Source organism: Tympanuchus pallidicinctus, unplaced genomic scaffold (assembly GCF_026119805.1).
Source record: "Tympanuchus pallidicinctus isolate F22 unplaced genomic scaffold, pur_lepc_1.0 scaffold16, whole genome shotgun sequence".
Taxonomy (NCBI): Eukaryota; Metazoa; Chordata; class Aves; order Galliformes; family Phasianidae; genus Tympanuchus; species Tympanuchus pallidicinctus.
The window spans coordinates 11,700,462-11,726,294 of NW_026294679.1; the positions used below are offsets into that span (position 1 = coordinate 11,700,462).

A 25,833-nucleotide genomic window follows, 5' to 3' on the forward strand; every position below is an offset into this window, starting at 1 on the left:
TTTGATGGGATACTCAAAGCTGCAACAAAATCTCATAATAAAACCCAGAGACAATATTTAATATGCAGAATCCATTCTCCTGATCTCCTTCTTCTAGTTTACTGGAGGGAGTTCGGATTTTATAAGTCCTGAACAACTGGGTTCATAGCTGGTCTTCAGTTGGTAAGAAACAAAACCTGTAAGAGTCTGTTCTCCACAGGCACACGTTAGCAAGGTAACTGTGAGATGGACTTCATAGGAAAACAAAGGCATTTTTACATTTCCATCCATCCCCAGGGAACAAGTTCTGCTTCAGCCTGCTGTTTCCTGCTCCCATGAGACCTTCCCATAGATGCAGCAGGAGCTCTGCTCACAAACCTCATGTGCAGACACAGAACATTTGCATGAATATTTTTCATATATGTTATGCAAGCTGAAGTCCTAAAATATACAGTGATAAACAAGTGCAAATTTCCTGAGATATTTACATTGTTTCAGAATGAGAAAGAAATAATAGAGAACTCTTGCCTAAACCACTAAACCCACTCAAACTTTTGATAATGTTTTCAAAAATGAAATGTTGCTTTCATCTCCTCCCAATTTTTTTTTTAATTTTTTTTTTATTGCGGTTGTTTGCCCAAACTGCTAGCCAATGTGGAAAAAATCCCATTAGGCAATGTGAGCAAGCCCTGCTGGGTTTCCAGCCTGACTGGAAGCAGTAAAAACTCTACAGAAGATGAAGCAAACCTGTAGGAGGGATTTTCTGCCTCAGGCATGAGCCTGAAATCTCTGCAATCTCCCTGCATTTTCAGAAGAAAATGTCTTCCTCCCTTTTTTCCCCTCTTCTGGCTATCAGGGAAGACTTATGTGCTACCATAGGTCTCAGCACACTGGAGTCTCCAGTGATGGGCAACAGCAGGATCATCCAGACTCAGTTGCTACGTGCAGCTAGAAGCCCTGGAAAACTCACTGTGCTCAAATGAAAGATCCTCATGTTGATTCTCTGTGTATGCTATAAGCTAAATCTGCCAAAGACGATCAACCACATTGTGCCAATGGAAGGCACAGAATGAGCAAGGAATGCAAAACAGCCCTGCAAGTAGGAAGGCATAAAGATTGGAAAAATCTCTAGATGAAGTGCAAAGGGCCCCAAGCTCCTTAGGGTGCCTAAAAGATGCTTCATTTCCTATGGGGAAGGGGGAATTCCACTGGGAAACAGCTCCCAGAGTTTGTGGAGGAGCTGAACTTTTCATGTGAGCTGCAGCAGAAGGGCTATAGCTCCATCCTCTTGGTTACAACAGACAAAAGGCAGAGATATCAGTCTACGTGAGAAAAGCATGATGTCTGCAATGCTCTCTCTTCTGACATTACTGCTGTCAGTAGACTGACTCAATAAAGCAGTCAGCAGTCTGTCAGAAAGATCCTTTTCTCAGACAGCAATTCTTACAGCAGTTACTGCTCCTTTCAGCCAAACCCTTTTTATCACCCATGCCGAGCTCTTTCACTTCCAGGTCCTTTTCATCTGCCTTTCCACCTCTTACCTCTTTGCTGTGGAGAGGCTAACTCTCACCTCCAGACCACCCTCACTGCTGCCTTGTTTATAGGAAAAAAAGCTCTCATTGTGAAACCAAATACAGTAGTTAACTCCTCATCCTCCCTCAGTCTGCCCACTAAAGCTCCTTTGCATGATGCATGCAAAGCCTGGTTGGCTAGAGATGCATACACTCTACTCAGCACTGGTGAGACTGTACCTCAAATACTACATTCAGTTTTGGGTTCCACACTACAAGAAAGACATCAAAGCCCTGGAGCTTGTCCAGAGAAGGAAACGAAGCAGTGAAGGATCTGGAGCACAGGTTTTATGGGGAATGGCTAAGGGAACTGGGTTTGTTTAGTCTGAAGAAGAGGAGGCTCAAGGGGGACATTATGGCTCTTCACAATGATCTTAAAGGAGGTTGTAGTGAGGTGGGAATTGGCCTCTTCTCCCAGATAACATCCAACAGGTATTGGCTTCAAGCTGTGCCAGGGGTAGTTTAGGTTGAATATTACAAAAAAAGTCATTCTCAGATAGAGTGGGGAGGTATCGGCACAGTCTTCCCAGGGAGGTTGTAGAGTCACTGTCTCTGGAGGTGTTCAAGTAAAGGGTACATGTGGAACTGAGGAACATGGTCTAGCAGTATGTTGGTGATGGGTTGACGGTTGGATGAGATGATCTTAGTGGCCTTTCCAGCTTAAATGTTTCTATGATTCCTTGAACTGTAGTGACAGAGCAAATCAGAAGTACCAACAAAGATTGGTGACATTTAAAGGCCAAGATCTGACTGTTTTGCTTTTATTGTGGATGAGATAAAGATCTGCTGCAAGCATCAAAACCTGGTAGACTCCAACACATACCCAGCAGCTACCATGCCAACAAGGGAAGGTATCAATTACTCACCTTAAGCCTGACTTGCTCGTAAATAACAATAGGTCTGTTGCTGAAGGTAATGGCATTGCAGAAGCTAGCCTGGCGCTTCACTGCCTTCTGTGTTGTGTCCATGATGATCTGGGACCCCTTTGTGTGGGGGTGGAAAAGCAGAGGGGTGATGGACAGAGCTCCACACTGGGGGATGGGGAGACAGTGCTTCTGCTTGTGGTGACATCGGTGGGAGGAGGGAGGGAAGGAGCCACCTATGGAATCTGAAAGTAGAATGAAAGAACAAAGGTTTCAAATCATTCTTGAGCACCACTCAGCAATAACCCACCTGGATTCCTTCACCAACCAACAATCCTTCTCCTCTACTGATGGGAACCTCAGCTGAGATCCCACTTGCCATGTAGGTCCTTATCTGCACATTGTGACACAGTGACAAAAGCAGAAAGGGAGCAAGGGAATCAAGCAAGGAGGAAATTACATCTTTCCCTAACCAATGCCCTATACAAAGAGTCAATGCACAACCAACACAGTCACAACAGCAGCTTTGTCCATGAATGGAAGGACCCATGAGTTTATTTTCAACAGAGAATTTGCAGCAGTTCAAGCACCGAACAATCATTATACCAAACAAAAGTCATCTGCTTCCTTTTCCTTGTGTGCACAAATAAACTGCATTGTGCACATATGTTTGGGAGGAGATGCTCAGATTTAGAAAGAGTACCAACAAAATAATGAATTATTACAGGATAGACTTAGGGATGCAGTAAAAGCAAATGTGACCTTAGCAATGCGTCAGTTTGCTTTTGCATGACTAACAGTATGCTTTAAAACTCTATTTTTCAAATGCACAAGCTACATAAACTAATTATATCCATTCTTCATGCAAATTCATTGCTGACAGTTATGTCTTTCTACAGCTACTATAAAAATAGTGGTTACAACTCTAATATAATTCTTGGGAGGTAGAAATACAAAGCCTGGACTTTATTTCTCACAGCCTTTGGGGCAGCGTTAGTCTCTAGCTACATGAAGTTGTAATGATTCAGGCTCACCCAACAAGTACCAACAGAACATGGATTCCAATAAGAACATTTTGACTCAGCTTTCACACCAGCTACTCTAGCTTTCTGCTGTCATCCCCCTGTTCTTCTGTCTCCCTGTTCTACCCCTTCAAAACAGAGTAGGAAGGCCAAATGGTTTTACCTTTAAAAGCTCTCATCAATGCTTTAAATGAGAGATAAACCAGGTGGAAGTGATTTTATGCTAAAGATTACATGGAATATAAGTAATTTTCATTCTCCTGTTCCTCACAAGAAGCTAATAGCAAATATACATTCATGTCACCTGTGCATCCAGATCTGAATTTTGTAACTCAAATGCGTTTCTAGCAGCCACATACCAAAATGAACTCGTGCAGCACAAAGGCACAGAAATTTTAACTTCCTTGCCTCTATGCTCTAATTTTACTGGTTAGTTATAATCACAGCCAAACAACTGCTGCATCTCTCTATAGGATGTGATGCCCTTTCAAAACACTGTAATGAAGTGATGAAAACCACTCACAACTTCCAAAACAGGCTCTGATAACAGCACTGCATATGTCCAGAGCATCTGCTGGAGTCATGCTATGGAGCCTTAGGGTCCTGCCTGACCCTATGGAAAAGATGTTAGTGGAATGCTTATTTGCTGTGACAAGGTGGCCCTGCTGGGTGAGAATGAGTCAAACCACCCTAGGTCAATGCCTGCAGGATGTGCTTCCCCATACATATAGCTGAAACTCAGGGCAACTATGCTCTATGGAAATAGAAGAATCCCCCCCTTGGGATGAGCTTTCTCAGGTAGAAAATGTGGATGGGGATGAGATTTCTACCTGCACCCACATGTTCTTACACTCCCACATGAGGAACATGGACAGACAAGGATTGGAAAAGGTCTTAACTTAAAAAAAGAAAAAAACGGCTTCATTTTAAACTAACAAATATTTGCATTTTATTTTCACCTCAGAAATTATTGGAGAAGATAGAAAGCAACGGGCCAAATATGATGTCTTCACTCAGTTCTTCAGGACAGTATGCCACTCCATTAGGAGAACACACCATACAACCTCAGACTGCAACACAAACACATAAGACTGGACTCAGACAAGGAAGCCGTCACTTTGGAAACACAGTCTGGTGATACATCGCTGTGCTTGCTTGGCCAGCTAAAGCCAGAATAAATCACGAGCTTTAAGTATTTGTTCAAACTGAACTTGACCTGGACCACGGCCTTCTCCAGTTCACTTATTTAACTACACATTTTGATATCCTCAGTTTTTTCTACCAGCAATATCAGTACAGTACATCCAGGACCCTTGCAGTACGCTTCAATGATTTTTTTATTTATATAAAGAACTGAGTGAAGATCACAAACCTGGAGCTGTAGTTGGCAAACCATGCAAGTCCTTCCGACTTCACACAAAACATGAGAAACTGCATTAACCAAAAGTCTGTACCAGACTCCTCGTCTCCCACAAGCTGACTTATCAGTCATTTACAAAGGACAAAGTTATTGCTTCAAATAAAATTTGCAAACAAACAAGAAGGTTGAAATCTGAAAGCACATTCAAGGGCACTGCAGGTTTCCCATGCCACAACAGGGTACTAAAAGAGCCAGGCATAAATACTTCCTGCTGACAAACGGGACTTGTAGCAACAAGCCAGCGCCACGCAAACAACTGGAACCTTGTGACAAAAGTCATAAGACCAAACTCATGTCAGAAAACCAGCCCTCGTGTCAAACTGCTGCAAACTTAGAGAAGGACCATGGGTCTCCATACAGATTTCATGCTGAGGGTCGCAAAGATCAGCATCTGCTCACTCTCTTAGTTTTAAAGATGGGATAGGCTGCCATTTCCAGTTCATGCTCAACAACAGATGCCATTTGTATCATTTCTTTTGGTAACGAAAGCCACAGTGTGAAGCAGTCCAACTCACTCTTCCTTCAGCATCCTAAGAGCTCTTTGCTGGCTGTTTAAAAAAGCAGAATGTTATCCCAGAGGTGACACAGTTCTCCCTCCATGTGTGCTAAATGTTCCTGGGCTCCTGGATCTCAAGGCCTGAGGAAGACTCATTTGTTCTGTAAAAGGCAGCACTGGGGCACTGGATGTTCTCAGCTTAGAAAATGTGTCCCAAAGCCTGCTACAGGTTTTCACCACAAGTATTCATGCTCTGCAAAATGAAAATCTTCAAGGCTTGGGATTTCTTAAATGCAGCAAAAGAATGACTGGAGTTCATTTTTTAGAAATACATTTTTCTCCAGTTGAAAAATTCTTGATAAGCACTTAGCAGAATCATGTCAAAACTCATTTCAGACTGAAAACTAACTGCAAAGTATTTAAGATAAACTTCTTTAAGCGTGTGAAATGAACAGAATTCAGAAATGAGTGAGAGAGAAGACTTCAGACCAGGGCCCAAGGACTTACATACAAAACAGGTGGGAACGTCCAAGCCATGTCCACCTGGGGAGGAAGTGTGGGGTGAGCAACAGAGCTGTGCCTGTCCTGCAGGACAGCGATGGGGAAAGGAGCACACAGAGCTGTGAAAGGAGAATAGGGTTCCAAAATCCTGACATTATCCAAAGAGGATGACAAAGGTGTTATATCTGCCCACCAGTCTTAATGCGCATGCATTTAAAAGGATGGATTTGGGAACATCAGTGCAGCAGGAAAGTCTTAGCCCTGAAATAAAACCAAAGCTACACGGTTACCAGCAGCACAGGGAGACAAAACAATCAAGTACAAGATGAATAATCATAACGCAGCCCGCTTTTTGAGGTGGTTCCCTGTTTTAGAAAATTATGATATTGAAACAGAGTAGCTGCTTCCACTGATTCTTCGTATTTATTAACAAAGTTCAAAAGGAGAAAACCACAACAAATTCCTAGTGCTAGGCTTTGCAAATGCATTTTTCTAAGCACGTTTCAAGATATGGTTTACTAAAAATAAATATTAGCTTAACACCATGGGAAACTGAAAGGGGTTGCAAGCCTTGCTTTCTTCACATGCAGCCTGATCGTGGGCATTAGCACAGGAGAGAAGGAACCATAAATAAGTTCTAATGCAAAAACAAAGTGCCTTTATAAATGTGTTTGCTTTTTTTGAATAAATAATCGCTTATCTCCAGGCTACAACCAACTCTCCCTATGCCTGTTGTGGTGACAATGGCCCTATCAGATTGCTGTCACTATGGTCAACTACTAATCTTAGCATTACAAGATGACCAGGAAACAAAGCTTTGCCCTTGCAAAAGGACTACAGCTTTGGAGAGGTTGGGGCACAGAATGATAGAAATGCACAGGGTTAATTCATGAGGATTAAATCCAGGCAGCCTGAAATTATAGAGCATCTCGGGTTAAACTTTGCTGAATTAGGGACTTATCTACAAGGTGGATCTGAGCCAGCAGGTCAGATCTAGCACTCCCATCCAAGACTCCAAAACAAGTCAAAGCCAAAACGTAACTTATTTTCATCTGTGCTATTTTAGCAGTGATGAGATGTATCAAGAAGAGTAGGTTAGCACATAGTGTAAGATTTTCCACTTAAACTGCAAACTAGGAGACAAGAGACAGGTGCAGACAGACAACATGTACATGAAAGGAGATAATACCAGCTCGGGTAAGGCTTAGAGTTATACTTCTCTCTCTCTCTCTTTTTTTTTTTTTTTTTTTTTTTAAGACCAAAAAAAGCAAAACAGTGTCTGAAGTAGTAGACTTGTAGACAAGTGTGGCTTTGTAGACACCTCTGAGATGCCCCTCCACTATGAAAAGTAGGCAACAAAAGCCAGAGCAAGATGATCCACGATGGATCCATCTCTCAAAACTGAATGATGGGGAGTCGTCAGTATTTGAGAAACATTCCAAGTGATTAAGCTTATTTTTTATGCCACTGGGAAAAACAAAACCAGTAGAAGCAGTACAAAAAAGTGGCGGTAAGGACAGAACGTAGAACCAGCTATAATTTGCAATACAAGTTCATTGAGGAGCAGTGATCCTGTTTAGCCACTCCTCATGCTGAGGCACTCAGGAGGCACTCCTCTGCAGGAGTGTCAGGCAATGACCTGGGCGTGGAACTTTTTCAGCAACCTCAGCAGAACCCATTAAACAGTACGTCCTTGGTTACAGCCCAGATACAAGGCTTTCTGAGGGTGTGCTTGAAGATGATACAGAGGCTATGAGTATTAGCAAGGGTCAGGAGGGTGGCAGTTTGTACAGAGGTTGAAAAAGGAGACAAGAAAAGCTTAGGAGAGATAGGAAAAGAGCTCTGCTCCAGTTAATATATAGAAAGTCTGAGTCGTATTTTTTTTTTTTAAGCAAAAAAATCTGAGAGCAAAGATATGTTTGGCCAAAGGAGATATAGGTACCATAAAGGAGAATTGAATCTGTTTAATTATTTGTAGAAAGGTTATATCAGAACCTTTGTGGAAATTACAGAGAAAGATATAATGAAGATGTTCCTGGGCAGAGCCCAAAGATGTGGCACTGAGGGACATAGTTTGGTGGTCATAGTGGCCATGGGTGACAGCTGGACAAGATGGTCGTAACAGTCTTTTCCAACCTTAATGATCCCATGATTCTATGATCCTTTGTGCAAAGGAAGTTGAAGAAGACCCAAAATGCAGGAGAGGCAGGAAGCAAGGAGAACAGGGCAGGACAGAGCTGGGGAGGTGACCCCAGGAAGAACAACCCAGCTGCTGGCATTGTGAACAGTCAGTAGTGCCAAGTAGTGTGAAGATGGCTCTTTGGGGGGGAAAAAAAAAGACTGTATCAAAAGAGAGTTGTAGGAATATAGAACTATTTCTATATGTTTATAAAGCTGATTAAAAGAAATTCCTTTCCCTTGTAGATTAATTTTTAAAGTTAGCACCTTCGGTAATGATACCACGTAATAATTAACCACCTGTAGGCCCCTAATTAGGGGGTCTTTATTCAGCATCTCCCACAGACATCTGCAGCAATTCTGTCACCAACATTACTATGACCTCCTTCTGTGTCACTGCCCTTTGCAGGGATCACACATTGTAGTCTACCTGGGACAAGCCAGTGAAGCTCCAATTATTCATTTTCTCAGTATAGAGCAGGACTATGCACATAAAACACTTTACACCTGCATTAACATTAGAGTTCCTCCAAAGCTTCATCTACCCAGCCTAGAGTTTCCAAATAGCATAAGGTGCATTTTCCCTTTCCCTCCTGCAACGTTAGGCACAGCTGTGATGAACAGCAAAGCCACTGCCCAAAGGTAGCTGTGCTTCACTGCATAGCCTGCAGAGCAGCCACGCCAGGAGGGTTAATGACAGCTCACACTGCAAAGAGGTGGCTACATAAAAACAGAGCCCAACTGCAAATATTTTATGGCCACGTAGTATTTCCATGGACTACAAATCAACGTAAGAGATGTTTTCTTCGAGGGGCCTCATATAGACTGTGTTTTTAAAATGCATTCCCTCTGCTAAATATAAATCAGTAAGAGTTTTTGTTCTTCCAAAAGATTAACTAGCCTCAGTATTTTGGGATCTAATTCTGGAATACTTGAAGATGTGCCAGCTGTCTCTTCCAATTTAAATAGTTTAATGGAAAGTTTATCCTGGGCACATTTTCCATGTACGGTATAATAGCTTGGAAGTCCGAATATTAAGAGTTCACCACAAAAGTAGTAATTTGTCAAGGTTCAACTTCACATATTTCTCAAGACAAGGAGGAAGGTGGGAACAATGGAGACCAGGCATAAGGCAAGACTAGAAGTGGCTGCGGCAATAACATGGACCTGCAGAACTAAAATCTTAGAGAGTAGAAAATGGAATACGCTACAAAATGGTGCAAAGAAAATACAAGTTAGAGAAACTTCTGTTCTGAACTCAGGCCCTGGAGTTACCTCTGAAGCATACCTGTGAGAAATCAAAGATGTGTTTCTAGACTCAGCATCTAAGTGGAGTGAAGCTTATAGCAGGCTAGTCATACTGTATATTTATAATACAATGAGCTATAGCAGGATGCTTTTCTTAATTCAGTCCCTCTGTCACCAATGGCAAGAGATAGGGTGTTAAAAGGGTAATGATGAGCATCTCTGAATCATGCTTCTTGTCTGGATAGAGCACTGGGAAGAGTATCCTCCAGTTGACTACCTCTCATCTCTTAGCACCACTCCCCAACCAGAGACCACTTCTCACTGCGAAAGACAGAAGTGCCAGACTGGATACACACTCCTACCATGCTCTTTACAAAAAATTTGGCTCTGCTGAGTATCTCTGTAATAAAGCAAGTGAACAATAGTACAGGCTCCCCAAAACAGGACAGAAAGCAGAAATATCTCTGCAGACACAGGAAGGAAGGTGATATGAGTGCTGGGCATTTAAAGCTTGTATCCATAGCTGCAGGGCAGAGAGCAAAGGCTGCTGGATGGATGCCTCTAGAAAGACCCCGGAAAATACTCCACCACACAGACAGCACCATTCACCTCCAAGGAAACATTACACTTGCACTAACTGAAATATTCCCAAGGTTACAGTGATTTAACTCTACTACCACTTCCTCAAAGCCACAAAAGGTTGAGGCCAACTTGCTAGAGCGTAGATCACAGCAATCAGAAAAGAGCTCTTGCAGCCTCAAGAGCACACAGGTTCAACCACACCAGGTTTAACATCCACAACAACCACACCAGCATTTTAACATCCCTTGTGCCACTCCAAATACCCATCCTTGGGCACAGTATGGGTACAGCCAGCACCGAATCCACGTACTCCTGCCTTACAGAAGCATATACGAACAAAGCATTAACATTCCTTACAATTCAGAAATGCTGACAACTTTGGATCGAAACAGTGAAATTTCCAGTGGCTTTGCTGTCTCTTCTGCATTTTGCTGCTGAATTTATTGCAAATGTCATGTGTGGATGGCTTCACTTTAATTTAGTATCTGGTTGGTCAGGATATATAACCCAGAGCCCGTTCTTTTACTTCTCTTCTTACCCAGCTGGACAGTGTAGATTATGTTTATCATTCACTACCACATACCATGAAGTTTTAAGCCGTAATGCCGTTTCTAAAGAATCTCAGGAAGCAATTTTTCTTATACATGACATTTACATTTGGAGCGTGCCATTTTTCCTAATATAAACCATCCATTTAGATTCACTTTGAGGTACTATAAAGTTGGGTCATTTTGTGTTGTGTTAGTCTTCTCTAAACATGCAATGCTTGGGTCATATTTATTTCACACTCTTCCTTCTGAAGTTCACTGCCACTGTTATTTGCAGGGTCCCTTGACAGCATACCTGCTGGAAGCAGCTCCTTACCCCATCCACATTTAAAACTTAACAAGCACTTCTAAAATGTTTCTAAAATGTGATTATTGTTCCAAACCCAAACAATGCTTTGTAAAGGCTCCCCTCTCACTGTTCTCAGGGGTTTAAGCACATCTCCTCCCTTTACTGGTGGCTGCCTCCAAGGATGTTTCTAAATCCAGGAGCAGTACTTCCTTTCCTGCAGGACTGCCAGAGTTGCACACAGCAAGGCAATGGCACAGCCAAAGGACAGTGCTCAGCTCTACAAGCTTCAAATCATTAAGGTTCCAACCTTAATGAGACCACAGAGATCATCTATGGTTTTAAACTGAGACAGGGGAGATTTAGGTTCAATATTAGGAGGAAGTTTTTCACACAGAGGGTGGAACAGGTTGCCCAAGGAGGTTGTGGATGTCCAATCCCTGGATGCATTCAAGGCCAGGCTGGATGTGGCTCTGGACAGCCTGGTCTGGTGACTGGTGACCCTGCACGTAGCAGGGGTTGAAACTAGATTATCTCTGTGGTCCTCTTCAACCCAGGCAATTCTGTGATTCTATGGTCTAGTCGAACCATCAATCCATCCCCACCATGATCACTAACCATGTCCCTCTGTGCCACATCTCCATGTCTCTTGAACACCTCCAGGGACTCCAACAACCTCCCTGGACAGCCTGTTTTGATAAAATGGAATCTTCTACTCCCAGCAGATACACCAGTAATTTCCTGACTGCAATCACGACCCTCCAAGCATGATGCTGATTGCTGTATAAACTTTTGCAAAACCCTTCTGGTGTTGATGTTGTAATGCTCAGATTTTTGCTTTCTGCTCATTGCTAGCTGTAGATGTATTGTCACTTTGTGGTTAGTTGCTACAGTCTTAGAACTACTTACATCCACATCTGTTATCCAGATATCAAAGATTTTCATCCAAAATAAAGAACCAAAACAGTCCTAAAGGGAAGCCCTTAAATGTGTAATTACGGAGGGTTTTCTGGTTTCTTCGCTGACAAAGAGAAATTGCAGTTGAATTTTTGGATTTGATGTATACACGGTCTGACTCATCCCAGAAGATATTGATCCCAGCAGCTTTATTGTCTAATTATGTTTGGCAGCACGTAAACTCTTAACATGGGGTTATTAGATCTAACAGCTTAACAGGTACACAAAAATGTGACTCTACTATTTGGTCATGTTTAACCACCTCATAAATCTTTCAGAATGACAGGAGCAACGTACTTCCTTGAATTCCTCCTCCACCATTTCTTTACTGAAATCCTCATTTCTGCTCTCCTACCTCTCTCTCCAGGAGAGTTCAGACCACACAAACTTTGCCTCTGCTTGCTTTGCCATCATTTCTTCTCCAAAATTAGATATGCTAGCCAGCATATATAATTAAAATATTATTTTTCCAGGCCAATAATTTGAGTGCTGCTGCAGGAAAGCAAGAGAAAGGGCAACATTTCTCTCCTTGCACAATAATTTGGCCATCCACTGGTGTATTCCTTCATTAATCTTCCCTTTCTGTACCAAAAGGGAGAAGAGGAATCTAAATTACTGACTTCACAGTCCCATCTTGCTCTGCAGCACATCACTTGCACCAGTTTAAACACACCTTCCAGTCATTAACTTTGTTTCTTTTGCATCTGAATCTGGCCCTATGAATTCAAACTTGAAACTTCAATGGCCAGTCAGGAAATAAAGTTACTGTTTATTGTAACGAAGACAAACAGCATCCTTGGCGCTGATTCCAAACAAAAAGCATGAACACTATTCCATCATCCTTCCGAGCAATTCCCATGCCAGGTCCATGAACTTATTAACACTTTGCTATAAATAGGTGCTGGAGAAGCCTGTACAGGAACTTGTTTTTCTCAGTGCCTATTGCAACAGGCCAGCCAGTAAATGACCCAAGAGTGTTGAATCTACACAGCCTGAGGACAAGAGCACGTAGGGTGGCGCGTCTTTCAAAGCAACTCTACCTGCCATCCTTATGCTGAATCTCACACCAGAAGACAGCTGGGAGGTGACTCTAAGAGCACATGGAAGGGCTCCAATCCTCTCCGATTTTGTAAAGGCAAAAACATACTTCAGTCTAGAAGCTCAAGGCCAGTTTATTAAAAACCTTCTCAGAATTCCCATAAAGTGTCATTATTATTTCCTTAGTACTTGTGTCAACCTCTCAAGTCTTTTTGTAGAGAAGGACACCCCACCAAAACTTATATTTAGGAAGCTTCACTACCTCTAGCTTGACATTTTGTTAACATCAACATGCACAAGCTATGCAGAAGAAAACCTACAACATAATCTTCCTCAATTTCAGACTTGCTGTCACAACCATGCCTTACACCAAGACGATCAGTTATTCACCAAAGTTGGGTAACTTACACAGGTGACCTGGGAGATACAATGTGAAGATGACTATTTCTAAATAGCTGACAGAAGAGAGAGGTATTAGAAAAGCATGCCAGTTTGTAAAAGGAAGTTGATACTGTTTTAAAATTCATGCAAAGGGAATTTTTGCATATTAGAGTATTGGTAAGAGCAGAAAGAGGAAGAAATGCAATGCAGAGCATTGTATCTGATAAAGTCATATTCATGGTGTAACTGCCTTGAAGCTCCTGCAGGAATAAGAAACAATTTTAAAGGAATCAAGGGGCTGTACCCTCTTGGTGGAAAGACATCTACACTATCACAGAAGAGCAAAGAGCAATTAAGCCAATTCATTCATCCACCTTCCTTGTTTTGCATAGCTTGAAAAATCATGGAAAATCTTTAGCCATCTTGTCACGCTAAGGGGCATTTCTTCCAAAAACGACCTCTGGATTGTTATTACTTTTTTGATACATAATTGCACCTATTTCTATAAGCCACTACCCTAAACTTTAATTTAACTTCATGCCTAACAAACACTCCAGCATAGCCAGCATACAGATGCAGCTGTTGAAGAGGAGGCTGCACCCCTGGACCATGAAGCACTTCCCTGCTTGGTTTTCTTCATTCAAAAGCATATCTCAACACACAATTTGAACCAACTGCTATATATACAGTATATACATAAAAACACTATTTGTCATCAAATTGAAGTTGCACAAGTCCAAAATTGCTACCCATCTCTATATTTTCTCAGATTGCACACTCCAAAGTTACTTCTCCAATGTGTGGAAATTATTCCAGGTAACTTGCCTGTACTTTTACTTGACTACAGCTTCCTACACAGTGCCACACACATCCTCCTGCATCACACAAGAACCAGGCATACGTGCCACAGAAACACTGATTTTGCTACATCAAAAGACCTATTCGATAAGGTTTGTCCATGAGAATTCAAGCACAGATTTACCAGAGTACAAGATTAGAAGATGCAAAACGTGCATTGTCATGGGCAATACACAAAATGCAAGACATCAGTTACCATATGCTAAACAACTTCTCAGTCTCCTTCAGGCAATTACCTGTGCACTGGTAAGTCTGAATTGCGATCAGCACGGAATGACCTTTGGAGTCCTCAGAGAACAGCTCTGCTGGATGTGGATGCAGAAAGTGAAAATCTCTGAAGTTGTGGGATAACTGATAAACAGGTAAAGAGAGCACAGGCATCACTTAGATAAAAGGGTAGAAACATCTTCCAGCAAAGTGACTGAGGTTACCCGACCTTTGGTGAAGAGCGTTTTAAGAACTGCAGTCGTTTCTTAAAGTCTCTGAATGACTTTCACAACCTTTCACATCCATTTGGAGAACATTCAGATGATATCTCTGCATTTTATCCTTGCTACCATGGGAATGGATAGCCTGAAAGCTTTATCCTTTGTATGATAAATACCAATGCACCACTGCCAAAAAAGGATACAGGGAGCTGGAATCCCTGCGTCTCCATACCCACTTCTAACACCTTAAGCAGAGGCACAGAGATCTGCAATTAGAGCTTGCAGATCTTTGTGTTGATCATCTTAATTACTAAATTTAGAAGGAACTGCTCATTTCTTTGCATCAAGTGAGAACTCTAAGCCCAGATGAAAACCTCACAGTAGGATCGGATCTTTTGCAAGCAGAAGCACCCCAGATGCAGGAAATAAAAACCTCTGAGTTCTGTTGTTCTGGCAGGTACTTTGCTAGAGGTGGACCTGACAAACCAAGGGACAGTCTGTCTTCTTTCATCAAAACATATGAGATTTCAGAAGTTAATTTACAGCATAATACAAGATTTTCTAGTGTATCCCAAAGTCAGCCTTGCTCACTTTCCCACCTAAGCCTGCTAGAAGCTGTGTTCAAAATACTGTAAGTAAGGAAAATCAGATATTTTGCAGTCAGTAACCATGCAAATTCCAAGCCACAGAATATAGATACATGATATCTAGATACTGAATCAGCTACCTATGGCTCAAGCAATAGAGCACTGAGCCGGAGAGAAGCGAGTCTGTCCGGAAACCTTGTCACAGCCGTGTCACTTGATCAAGGTCTCTTCTGTCAATTTTGCAGAGCCTTTGAGGGACAGAAGGATTGAAAGTAGAAGAATAGCAACTTTCATCATGCGAGAGGGACCTTCATTCATCGGGACTCCCAGAACTGCATTCCCTCTAAGCATACAGCTTCACTCAGAACTGAAATAGAAGACAGCCTCTTTCTGGGGTCTCTTTCCCTTCGGAACTGAAAAATCAGAGGGCAGTATTGAACTAGTTAAGGATAGGCAGAAAATAAATTGAGCAATTTTCCTTTTCCAAGCTGCATAAAATTTACAGCATCAGTAATGCCTTTGTGAAAGTAATTAGATTCTTAAGGCTCTATTTTATATTTGATAATATGAATCTGCTGTGCAAAGACATAAGTCATTTTGATCTGGGATGCTTCAGCACATTATGGGCATCCTTATATTTCTATCTTCCACAGACTTTTTTTCTTTTCATATTTTATTTTAATCTCAGTCTCCTTGCAGGATGCTATTTTTTAACCTTTGAAAATACCAATTCTTAACAATCTCTGTGTCTCCTGTCAGTCACTCAAGAGAAAATTAAGTTGCCCTGAAAAAAAGTAAAGTTCTATTCTAAGTTATTTTAGTTGAGTGAATATTAGAGATATACGAAGTAGAACTCAAGTTGTAGCTTTCAAAAATTTCCTCCCAAAAGCCTTTTCCCTTTAAGTCCAGGATTTATTTCTTTCCTAAACCACAGGCCCAATGCCCTTGCCACCAAGTTGCCGTTTGGCCAGTTGTCTAACATTAGTTTTTCCAAACAAAAAAATTATGAAGACTTTCTCCTTAAGCAAAAGATGTTTACCAGAAGAAATTTTCCTTACTTCAAGGCAGCAACCGACCCAAAGCACGCATCACATTTACGCCAGAACTGTGACAAATGCCTGTTGAACTGCAGCACTTAAACCACTTGCATTTTAAACAGCAGTTTGTCAAGTGATGTTAATTATTTGGGAGGTCTATGCTCCTAGAAACATAAACATTTCTTTTTATACTGATCACATTTTTTTTCCATGCAGTGCTTCCAGCAGAGATTGAAATTAAAATGGTTTCTGTGTGCCATGGTTTGGTTTATGGCTCAATTTCCCTGCAAACAGATGGTAGCATTGCGCTGGGGCTCTACACAACACCTTCCCATCCTTCCTTGACTGTTGGAAACCTCTCAAGAGGTGGGAGAGCACTTCCACACTCAAACTCATTCCTTCTCCATAATTCTACACGGCTTTCTCATGGCTGTTGGATAGTATAGGTCTGGGACTTGCAACAGCCTGAGGAGCATCTGAACTTTGCAAAGCAAGCGAAGGGCTTGGTTAGCTGGGAAACACCACAGGGAACAGAAGACTAGGCTCTTTCAAGAGGCTTAGCCAAAGCAAACCTTCACTCCTGCCAAGATGCAACTCAAACACAAGCACCTGCTGCCCTCAAAAGACCAACTGAATTGTGCTTCCCCCACACCACACCAAGACTGACCTTAGTTTTGAGTGGTACTCAGTACCTATGGAGAAGGCTTCATGCAATCACAAGAAGCAAACCAGAGCAAAACCTGCAGTGAGACTACAACTGGTGCTCTCAGAAAACACACTGTGCAGTCTGCATGTCAGCGCTGGGAACTACCCAGGGCTCTGTGTGCTTTGATCTATAATGATTTCTTTTCAAAGGTAGTTAAAGATGGGAACAGTTTCTGTCACGTACTTGAAATTTATGAAGAGGTCACTGAACATCTGTCTTGTTTGGTAAAGTGTAGGGTCCTTTCACTTCTCCAGACTTCATCAACAATGTCTGCTGTAGAACCCCAGGGCTGCAGCAGTGTGTTTTAGGTCTCCACACTCAGACCAGCCTCTGGGCAGGACTGCTGCATGAGGGACACCACAATCTGCAAGGTACGACAACTCAAACCCTAGGCACCCTACATTACTTGACCTCTAATGCTTCCTCTCTGTATTAGCATGTATCCTTTTCTGACTGAGTAAATGAGTAAATGCAAAACAAACCACAAAAAAGGAGCTGATTTTTATAGCAAGGAGCCTTGGTTTATCCCAAGGGCTTGAGGAAAACGGCAAGAACTCCAGATTTCTACCAACAGAGGCTGTTGCAAGGGAAACAAGCAGAATTACACCATTTATGTTCCACATCACATTCATTAATGTATATTGCTCTTATTATGTCCAACTACCCCCCCTTTTCTTCTTTTTTTATTACTATCACTTTTTCTTTAAGATAAAAGTGCTATCAACCTTTACAATGGGAAATATATACTAAGGCATCTGATCAATTATAATGGCTCTGTCTGCATTCCTCCTCCTTTGCTGGGCTGCCAGACCCACAGTGAATCCCAGATAAACCGAATGACTCTTCTTCCTAGACCCACCAATTGCAGTTATCTTGAATTTTTTTTTAATGCCAACAAAGTACAGCATCCCTTCAAGACACAATCAAGGACAGAGTCAAGGAACAGAAATACCATTGAAGCCATCTTGACAAGAGCCACAGAGGAGAAGGCTCTGACTCATCTCAGACCAGCTTCGCTCAGATAAATATGTCTTCAAAGAAAAATACTGTAATTTATAAAGGGATAGATGGGAAGAAAAACAAACAGACAGCAACACTAATAGGGATCAACCCTACAGCAAAATACCGTCAGACACAGCACTGCAGCATATGCTCTGGTCAGGGGCACATGGACCACGAGGCTGGCAGGCACGCTCCTTGTTTAGCCTCTGGGAGATAAGATCTCTCCTGACCTCCAGTTCCACTCCCTGCTGCGCCATCAGTAAATTCCTACTGATTCCCCAGGGCAATCCATCAGGATCAATTTCTTGCTTTGCCTTCACTTTTCAAGAAGTTCCCTTTCACTCTATGATTAATCTTTTTTAGGCTGATCTCAATTCTACCCTCAGCATGTATGGACATTAATGCAAAATTCTTTATCAAAAAGAAAGCAGGCCTGTCGATTTTGAGACTGCATGGCTAGAGACCTCCACTTCTTAACTCCTCCTAGATGCCAGCAATGGCAGTTGTATTTGTTCCACAAACCTATTTTATACCATTAACAATATGTTTCTTCTGGTTCTGGGAACATTTGTTCTGATTAAGCATGATGATGATTCCCTGGGACTCATCAGAGCATCCAACAAACCCTTCTGAAGAGACACCTGCTACCTGTAAATTAATTGAACGACAGCTAAACATAACATCCATAATTCTCAACAAAAGAGGAATTAAGTAAGGAACAAGTGAAGACGGATCAGATGTAAGAACAGCTCCCAGTAGAGGAGGGTGAGGACCGCTCAAAGAGGTGACAAATAAGACAACCAAATCTGAAAAATAACACAAAACATTCAGTCCCTCGGTCCTCTCAGCATCAAGAGGATATGGAAAAACGAACAGGGATAATATGCCAGAAAGCAAAAGATTAAACTAGAACAGGGATGCTCTTTGCTCAAATCACCAAGACCCCCAGAATCAAATAATGGCACAGCTAACGAAGAAGTCATCTGCCTTTCACAACAGAGTTTTCAAGTATAAATGTGGTTACCCATAAAATCTCTATATATGGAGGCACTACTTCATCTGAGCAATGTTGTCAGCAGTCAATACTGTCAGCCACCTAAGGACATCCGAAGGTGACCCATGGGTCAGAGGCACAAACTGAAATAATCTCTGGGAGCCCCACTTTTAGCAAATGCCAGCACTGCTTTGGCACTCTGCCCAGGGTCTTCTGCACCAGTTAATCCAACCCTGAGCAGGATTAACTTCCCATACACACACATACTCATTTGCTTTCAGAGCTAGATACCAATCTTGCTGAAAGCAGAGCGACCTTAGAAAGACCCTCTTCTCCTCATCTCATCTTGGTTCTCAGTGAGTGACTGCCTGCAGAAATGTTAACCCCCTACAGAGAGTGAAGCAATTTTCAATCATTCCACATACGGAAGCTAGGTAAGATCCTTCAGAATCTAGATAATAGTTTAGACGTTACAAAAAATGCAAAGTAAAATTAACTTGTAAAGAAACTCTCACTAAATTGGTGCTGTCAGATTGGTTTTTTTTATTTTTTTTTTTTTCTCTTCGGGGATATTTTACAGTTTTAATCAGATCAAAGAAATCAGAAATTACTTCATCTGAAGGTGTGTACAATGGTGTGTGCTAGAGTACAATTCTGTTGGGCAGTATTAACTGCAAGGGTGAAATGCAGCATTTGGCAAGGTTGTTGCAGAATAGGCAAGGAACACACAATGTAGGAAAAACAGCATGGGGCTGATTCAGCACTTGCCTATAGATATACCATTCACTACAAAGCATTAAGAGAAAGCTAAAAATAGAGCTCCATTGTGCAAAGAAGGAATAAATGAAGTTGCACACCACAGCTATTTTTCACTCAGGAAATGACCTCCAGCTTCCACTGCTCCCCAAAGCCCTACAGCAGCAGCTATTGGGGCTGGAGGCTTCCAGCCGACCTCAAATATCCCAAACCTCCTAGTGACACCTGTGAGCGAGTCCCACAGACTGCTCTTCATGAGAACAAAATGCAGAGGAAGGACAGTGCCAGCACTTCACACCTACTGTGCACAGGAATAAATCAGCAGCCATGTGCAGGAAAAGATTGCGGCAAACAGGATGCCGATGAAATTGGAAATGAACCCAAGTAGATGCCCAAAAGCCTTCACCACCACGTAGTGCAGATGGAGAGCTGCTATGCCACCATTACTGCTTCTTTATGCCTCCTGCTATTCAACCACACAGTTATGCAGCACACCAGGACTTACATAGGCATGGGGAAATTCTGGCCATACATAATGCTTACACCTGCATATACATACCACAAAGACAGAAGCCATTATTTTTATTGTATCCTCAGGCTACAGAGCATCATTTGCTTAAGAAGCTTAAAAACTCAACTGCTCAAGCCAAAAGTTACATCTGTCGGTGACTGCTGCTTCCCAGGCTAAAAAACTGATGCATTCTCACCAGAGACTTCTTTGCAAATACACTGATGTCATACAATTACAGTTTGGGAAATGTGACACAAGATACCTTTTTCCTGCTCCTTGTAGAAATTATTCCACTGCAAACCACTGATGTGCACCTGTGACACGAGAGTAATTAAAACAAAAACAAGACAAAGCCCTGCGATGAGGGACTTATTAGTGACTGTGACTTGTAGGAGGGAAGGTTATTGAGCAAATGTGCATGCAGCAGACACATCCCCTGCACATGAATTAATGCACTGTGTACACTCCAGCTAGTCAAAAGCCCTCTGAAGAGATGCGGACGCGTTCATCGCTAACCTCCGCACGTAGCCACGCACTGAACCCTCTCCAGCACAGCTCAGCAGCTTCCTTGGCTGAAGCCTGACTTTTTGTCTGCTCCGTTCCAAGTGAATAATAAAAATATATTTAAAATAATAATAATTTTAAAAATTCTCAAGACATTTTTTCTCAGGCAAAAGTTGGATCCGATCCCCTAAAACCGAATGCAAATAACATCTCGCTCACAGCCGTAAAGAGGAATTAAAAACTAACGAAGCAGGTGACAGTTGAACCAAATGCGTAAGAAGAACGTACTTGTTCTGAGATATGCATCCATCAGAGATGTTTTATGCACGATTATTAACAAGTAGTTGAATATAAATATTTAGTTAAGCCTGCCTATGTTGTAGGAACGCTATAGCACACAGACAGTCTTGAAGAAACTCGCCTCAGATGAACCACGAGCAATCATATTAACATTTCCTGTTTAAAATATTGCTAACGTAAACACCATATGTATAGATGTTCCCTTTTGCATGGACTGTAAACATCCTGTCCATCACGACTGCGTTACCATTGGACTTCCCTTTTCAACTTTTCTTCTTTTTGCAAAGAGAGCAATGGAAAGCACGCCAAGGACTTGTGTGCAGGGGGTGGGAAGGGGGAAAGAGGAGCAGAGACCATCACAGCGCCATGAAGAATACGGACACGTGGACAGAGATTGCACGAGGGCACTTGGGCAACAGCACATTGCTTCAAGGAGAAGGAGGAATGAAGAGCTCCTGCGTGCCAACATACAAAGCCATAAGACACCTTCTTTCAAACAACCCACAGCTGTTAACCACCGCCACACTGCTTTGATACTTTTCAAAGGAGTGCCACCCTCACAGCCCAGTTCAGGAGCCCATCTCTCAATTTATTTTTTCCAACCCAACCAAAGTGAGGGTGGACAACCAGGGGCGGGCAGGCCCCTGTGTACCATGCCAGGCTTGGGAGCTGTGCCCATCCCAGTAGGAGCCTCCAGCAGCTGGGCAGGGCAGCTCTGCCCCATCCCAGCTGAGTTAAATGACTCAGGTGCCCCTGAAAATCCCAGCCCACTCTTTCAGTGCAAAGAGGTCACTGGAAATATCTGCAAACAGTATATTTGTACTTTACCCATGGTTTCTAAAAGCAAGGGGTGTTAACCCCCAAGGCTGCTGCTCACAGAGCTCCTTTCGCTATCATTACGTTCAGTTTCATTTATTCTTCCAAGAAACTGATACGGTTTCGGTTCTCTTTCCCCAGCATATCTGAAAACAGAAACGTTCAACAAAAAGATGGAACTGCAGGAATGGCAGCCACAGACGAACCACAAGTGCAGATGTAGTCTATTTTCATTATGCATCCTTTGGTGGATGACTTCTTCCTATTTTTAAATATAACGCACGCCCACGTTCCAAAAGACTTGTGCTACAACTCAGCAGCGTATCACCTCTCATTACAACACTGCCTGTAGCCCCTCTGTCCACAGAGGAAAACACAGCAGAGTTAATTGCCCATGTCTCCTCATTACTTTGCATCTCCTAAGAAAATAAAAAATAAGGAGAGCCGTGCTGGCGAGCAGAGCAGCACCACAGGGCAGAAGTTGCAGGCGCAGCGGGCAGCAGAAAGCCCTGGCAGCAATGCCAAGTCCCTGGCACACACAGAGGTGCTGCTCCTTCCCAGCCAGGTTTCTCAAGTTCATTCAAATGCTACTTCAAAAGGGAAATGGAACCTACAACATCCAGAGCTGTTTGTTTTGAGCTGCTTTTTTGTTTGTTTGTTTGCTTGCTTGCTATTTTGTAAATGTTGACCCAATAGCACTCACATTCTGCATATGACGCGTACACTGCGACATTATAGAAGAAATAAGGTCAGCCTGTGGGTGACACTTCAGAACGCAGATGATGAACAAATTACAGTCTCACTGGAGACACGCCGTTAGAAAAGAGTCATCTGTTTCCTAACTCTGTCCATTTGTTCCTTAAACTGCAGAGTTTGTGTTTTTCACCCAATCCAGCAAAAATCGGGACTGGGACGTGAATACTCACAGCTTCAGCATATACCTCTAACACCTCAAGGGAAGCACGCGAGCAGCTCCAAGCTCGCACCACACGATCTGCGCGCTTCCCAGCCCTATTTACTATAGCAACGAGGAAGTTTCTCTAACAGCCCTTTTCCCCCGCACGGAACGCGCAGCACGCGGGCTGTGTCTCGAGGTGAACAGAACACTGCGGAGCAGTCGGCACGTTTAACGAGCACAGAATTCTCACCGAAATATTTACGGCATGAGATCTGCGCGGCCAGGGCCGCACGTTGCCTATTGCTCCGGATTTTGCTGAAGCATCGCGCCGGGCGCTCAGCCCCCCCTCCCTACACGGCTTCACGTTACCTAGCAAAGCAGGCAGGCTCCTCGGCTCAGCCGAGCGCACGGAGTAGTTCAAACCAGCGTTCGTTCCACGCTGCATCAACGCAACATAGAAATGAATGGACACTACGGAGCGGCTGACGGGAAGCAGACGCAAGGTGACCGCTTCCAAAGCTTCCGAGTTCCCCTTCGGCAACCTTCATCCCCCGCTGGAAGCTGGCACACACCGCACGCGTCTCCTCCATCGCACCCCCGGCCCTCACCTTCCCCCTCGCAGCGCTCACCGTGCAGCGGCCCTCGGGTCACCTGGCCCCCCATAGCCGCCCCTTCAGGCACCGCCGGCGCTCATCGCTCCGCTCCGCAGCCCCCGGCCCCGCTGCCCCTCGCCGGCTGCCTCCACCCACTCGCGGCCCTCCCGCACCGGCGCTGGGAGCTGTCACGTTTATTTACATAAGAAGGAGGAGACTTCGCGTCTTCCTGAAATAGCTGCCGACGCTTCGGGGATGCGGCGTTCCCCCCCTTCCCCCGCCCCACGCTGCCCCCAGCATCCCATATTGCGCTCCCAAAACCGGAGCCACGGAGGTGGCCGTGGTACCCGGCGGTGCTCAGAACAAAGCCCGAGGCGCTGCCAACTTCACTCACCGCATTCAGAACTTATTTATAAACAGGCAACGGCATCGGGCACTGAAAACCACTTTGGGACCCCAGTGCGGAGCCTCGGAATGAACTGGAAGGGCAAAAATTAAAATAAAATAGGTGGAAAAAAAATTATTACCAGACATCACTGCACCAGAGTCTTCAAATGGCCTCTGCTGGTTAATTATTAGTTATTTAATAGCAAAGGAGTACTTGAAATGCAGGCTGGCTCACCACGGACTGGAATAATAAAAACATTACCCCAGTCAACTCCTTGGTGCGAGGTTTGCACGCTCAGCCCAGCGTCTGTGCTGCAGCCCATTACCTCTGCTGGCAGAAAGCAGCACCAGAAGCAGGGAAGGGGGTGCGGGGGCAGTGGGGAGATGCATACGGTCCTGCTCCCCTTCCCCCATGCAAGAGCCAGCTCTCTCCATCTCCAGCCACACACGTGCACCACCTCCCTTGCATCTCTCCTGTCTGCTGCTCTCAGGATAGATGAGCACAGCAGGCACAATGCTGCCACAGCCAGCCATGGTGCATCCAAGCTGGCTTATTTAAAAGTAATTCATGCAGTTTATTGTTATGCTACAGTCATTCCTCATTCTGCAAAAGATTGGGACTCAAAAGTTTAACAGCCACAAGCCCAGCTCTGCCTCCCACCCCTTACCATGGTGCTGGGCAAAGCCTGCCATCCCACTGCATTCGCTCTCCCACCAGGATAACGGGAAATCAGATTATTGCTTAGGATGGCTGAGTAAGAGAGAGAAAAAAAAGAAAAGAAAAAAAAAAAAAGCAATGCAAAAAAAAAGCTCAAGCCAGAGAAGCTCAGTCAGGGTGTTTGCACTAACACTGCGTGCATGAGTAAAGCTGTGCCAAGCATTTCGAACCTGCCAGAGGAGCATCCCCAAGCAGCAGCAGGCACCACCAGCGCCCAGCTCCTTCTGCCCCACCAAGGAGACTCGCGCCCGGAGCCAAGCAGCAGCGTTCCCTGGGATGAGCAGTGCTCAGCTCCTCCCTGCCCAAACTCACACTCTGCAGAGCTTACAGCAGCTTCTTGGCAGGAGACTTGGGTGGTTTTTTTTTTCCCTCTTTTTATTCTTCCCCTCCTGGATGATGCTGCATTTACAGCAGCAGCGGTGCAGCACGAGGACGTGTCCCCAGGAGCACCGCAGCGTGGCCCGTGCAACCCAGCTGGCATAGGGCAGCACCTGGGTCACACTGACCCAGTGCCTCACGCTCACAAAGTGACCAATGGGCACTGATGCCTTAAACCATGTTTCACCCCAAAGAATTAAGATTTACTCCACTCTCCAACCCCAAATTTTCTCCCTTGCTTGCTTAGCTCTGCTTTCCATCCTTACCTTAATCTTGCTGCAGCTCTGTGAATAATTGAGTTTTTGGTCCACTGCCTCAACCAAGAGATTGCTAGAAAAAAATCATTTTGTGTTGGCCCAGAACTGAATGCTTTGTGCGTCTCACTGAACAAAATGTTTCTTTAACTCAAAAATGAAACATTTTTAAAGAGTTATTTTTACCTCATTTTTTCAAGTTACGGTCATTGAATCCAGCTCTGAAATGATGCCTTAAAAAAACATTAAGCATTTTGTTCTATGTACACCAAAAGGAAAAAATCTGAGCTGTTATCTTTTCAGATCATTCTATTTTTCCTAACTTATTGACTTTATTTGTTTATATGGAATGGTGGGAGGGTGGGGAGGGCGGGGCGGGCAGGCTGCCAGAATGACTCATCCTGCTTGGCAAAAAATTATAAACAATTTCAGTTGATTGAAAAATTGCTTTTCTTTTTTTTCCATAAAAAAACCCCCATAAAATAGTACTCCCCCTCCCCAACATCCCCATAGAGCCAGGGCAGTGCAATGGTCTGCCCCTTACGCAATGCTAACTCCTCAAGGATTATTTGCCATACAGTATTTCTCCTGCAGCCATCAGCAGCTTGATCCACTGGTTAGCAACCCTACCCCAACTGGGGTTGGAGCTCAATGATCTTTAAGGTCCTTTCCAACCTAAGCCATTCTATGATTCTGTACCTCATACTGGAACTTCTCTGATCTGGACCTATCACCTGCACGTCCCTTTCAGACTTTGCCCTTTTCCAAATTTCTCTTCATTCTTCTATGTTTTTGATTTTTCTCTAGATATTAGGGAAAAAAAGAACAAAACAACTCTATCTACAACTTATTCCCATTTTATAGTTCTCCACACTGACAACCTCTAGGTCCCTTTGGATTATTTTTCTGCCCTTGCCAATATCTGCAAGGTCTCCCATTGTGATATCAAGTATTGAACATACATATATTTTTATAATATATATATGATGTCACAATATTATCACCACTTGTGCTCCCCTCTGACAAATTACTGACT

General features: G+C 43.4%; 2 protein-coding genes across 6 annotated transcripts in view; one reads left to right on the top strand and one right to left on the bottom strand.

The window, feature by feature from the left end:
• ATP5MK (ATP synthase membrane subunit k) overlaps nt 1–25,833 on the top strand; it is a 426,737-nt gene that overhangs the window by 286,384 nt on the left and 114,520 nt on the right. The gene's annotated exons all lie outside the window — the stretch shown is intronic.
• Nucleotides 1–25,833, bottom strand: part of NEURL1 (neuralized E3 ubiquitin protein ligase 1) — a 136,447-nt gene that overhangs the window by 53,854 nt on the left and 56,760 nt on the right. Inside the window, exons 1-3 of one of the 5 annotated variants that reach the window (XM_052677867.1) lie at nt 24,336–24,396; nt 23,588–23,688; nt 2,417–2,658 (exon numbers count right to left, since the gene is read on the bottom strand). In XM_052677867.1, the coding sequence (XP_052533827.1) occupies nt 2,417–2,658; nt 23,588–23,594 (249 nt within the window). In that variant the 5' untranslated portion in view covers nt 23,595–23,688; nt 24,336–24,396. Of the gene's footprint in view, nt 1–2,416; nt 2,659–23,075; nt 23,231–23,454; nt 23,517–23,587; nt 23,689–24,335; nt 24,397–25,833 lie in introns of those variants that run through there. The other 4 variants (XM_052677868.1, XM_052677866.1, XM_052677865.1 and 1 more) reach the window with 4 other exon arrangements.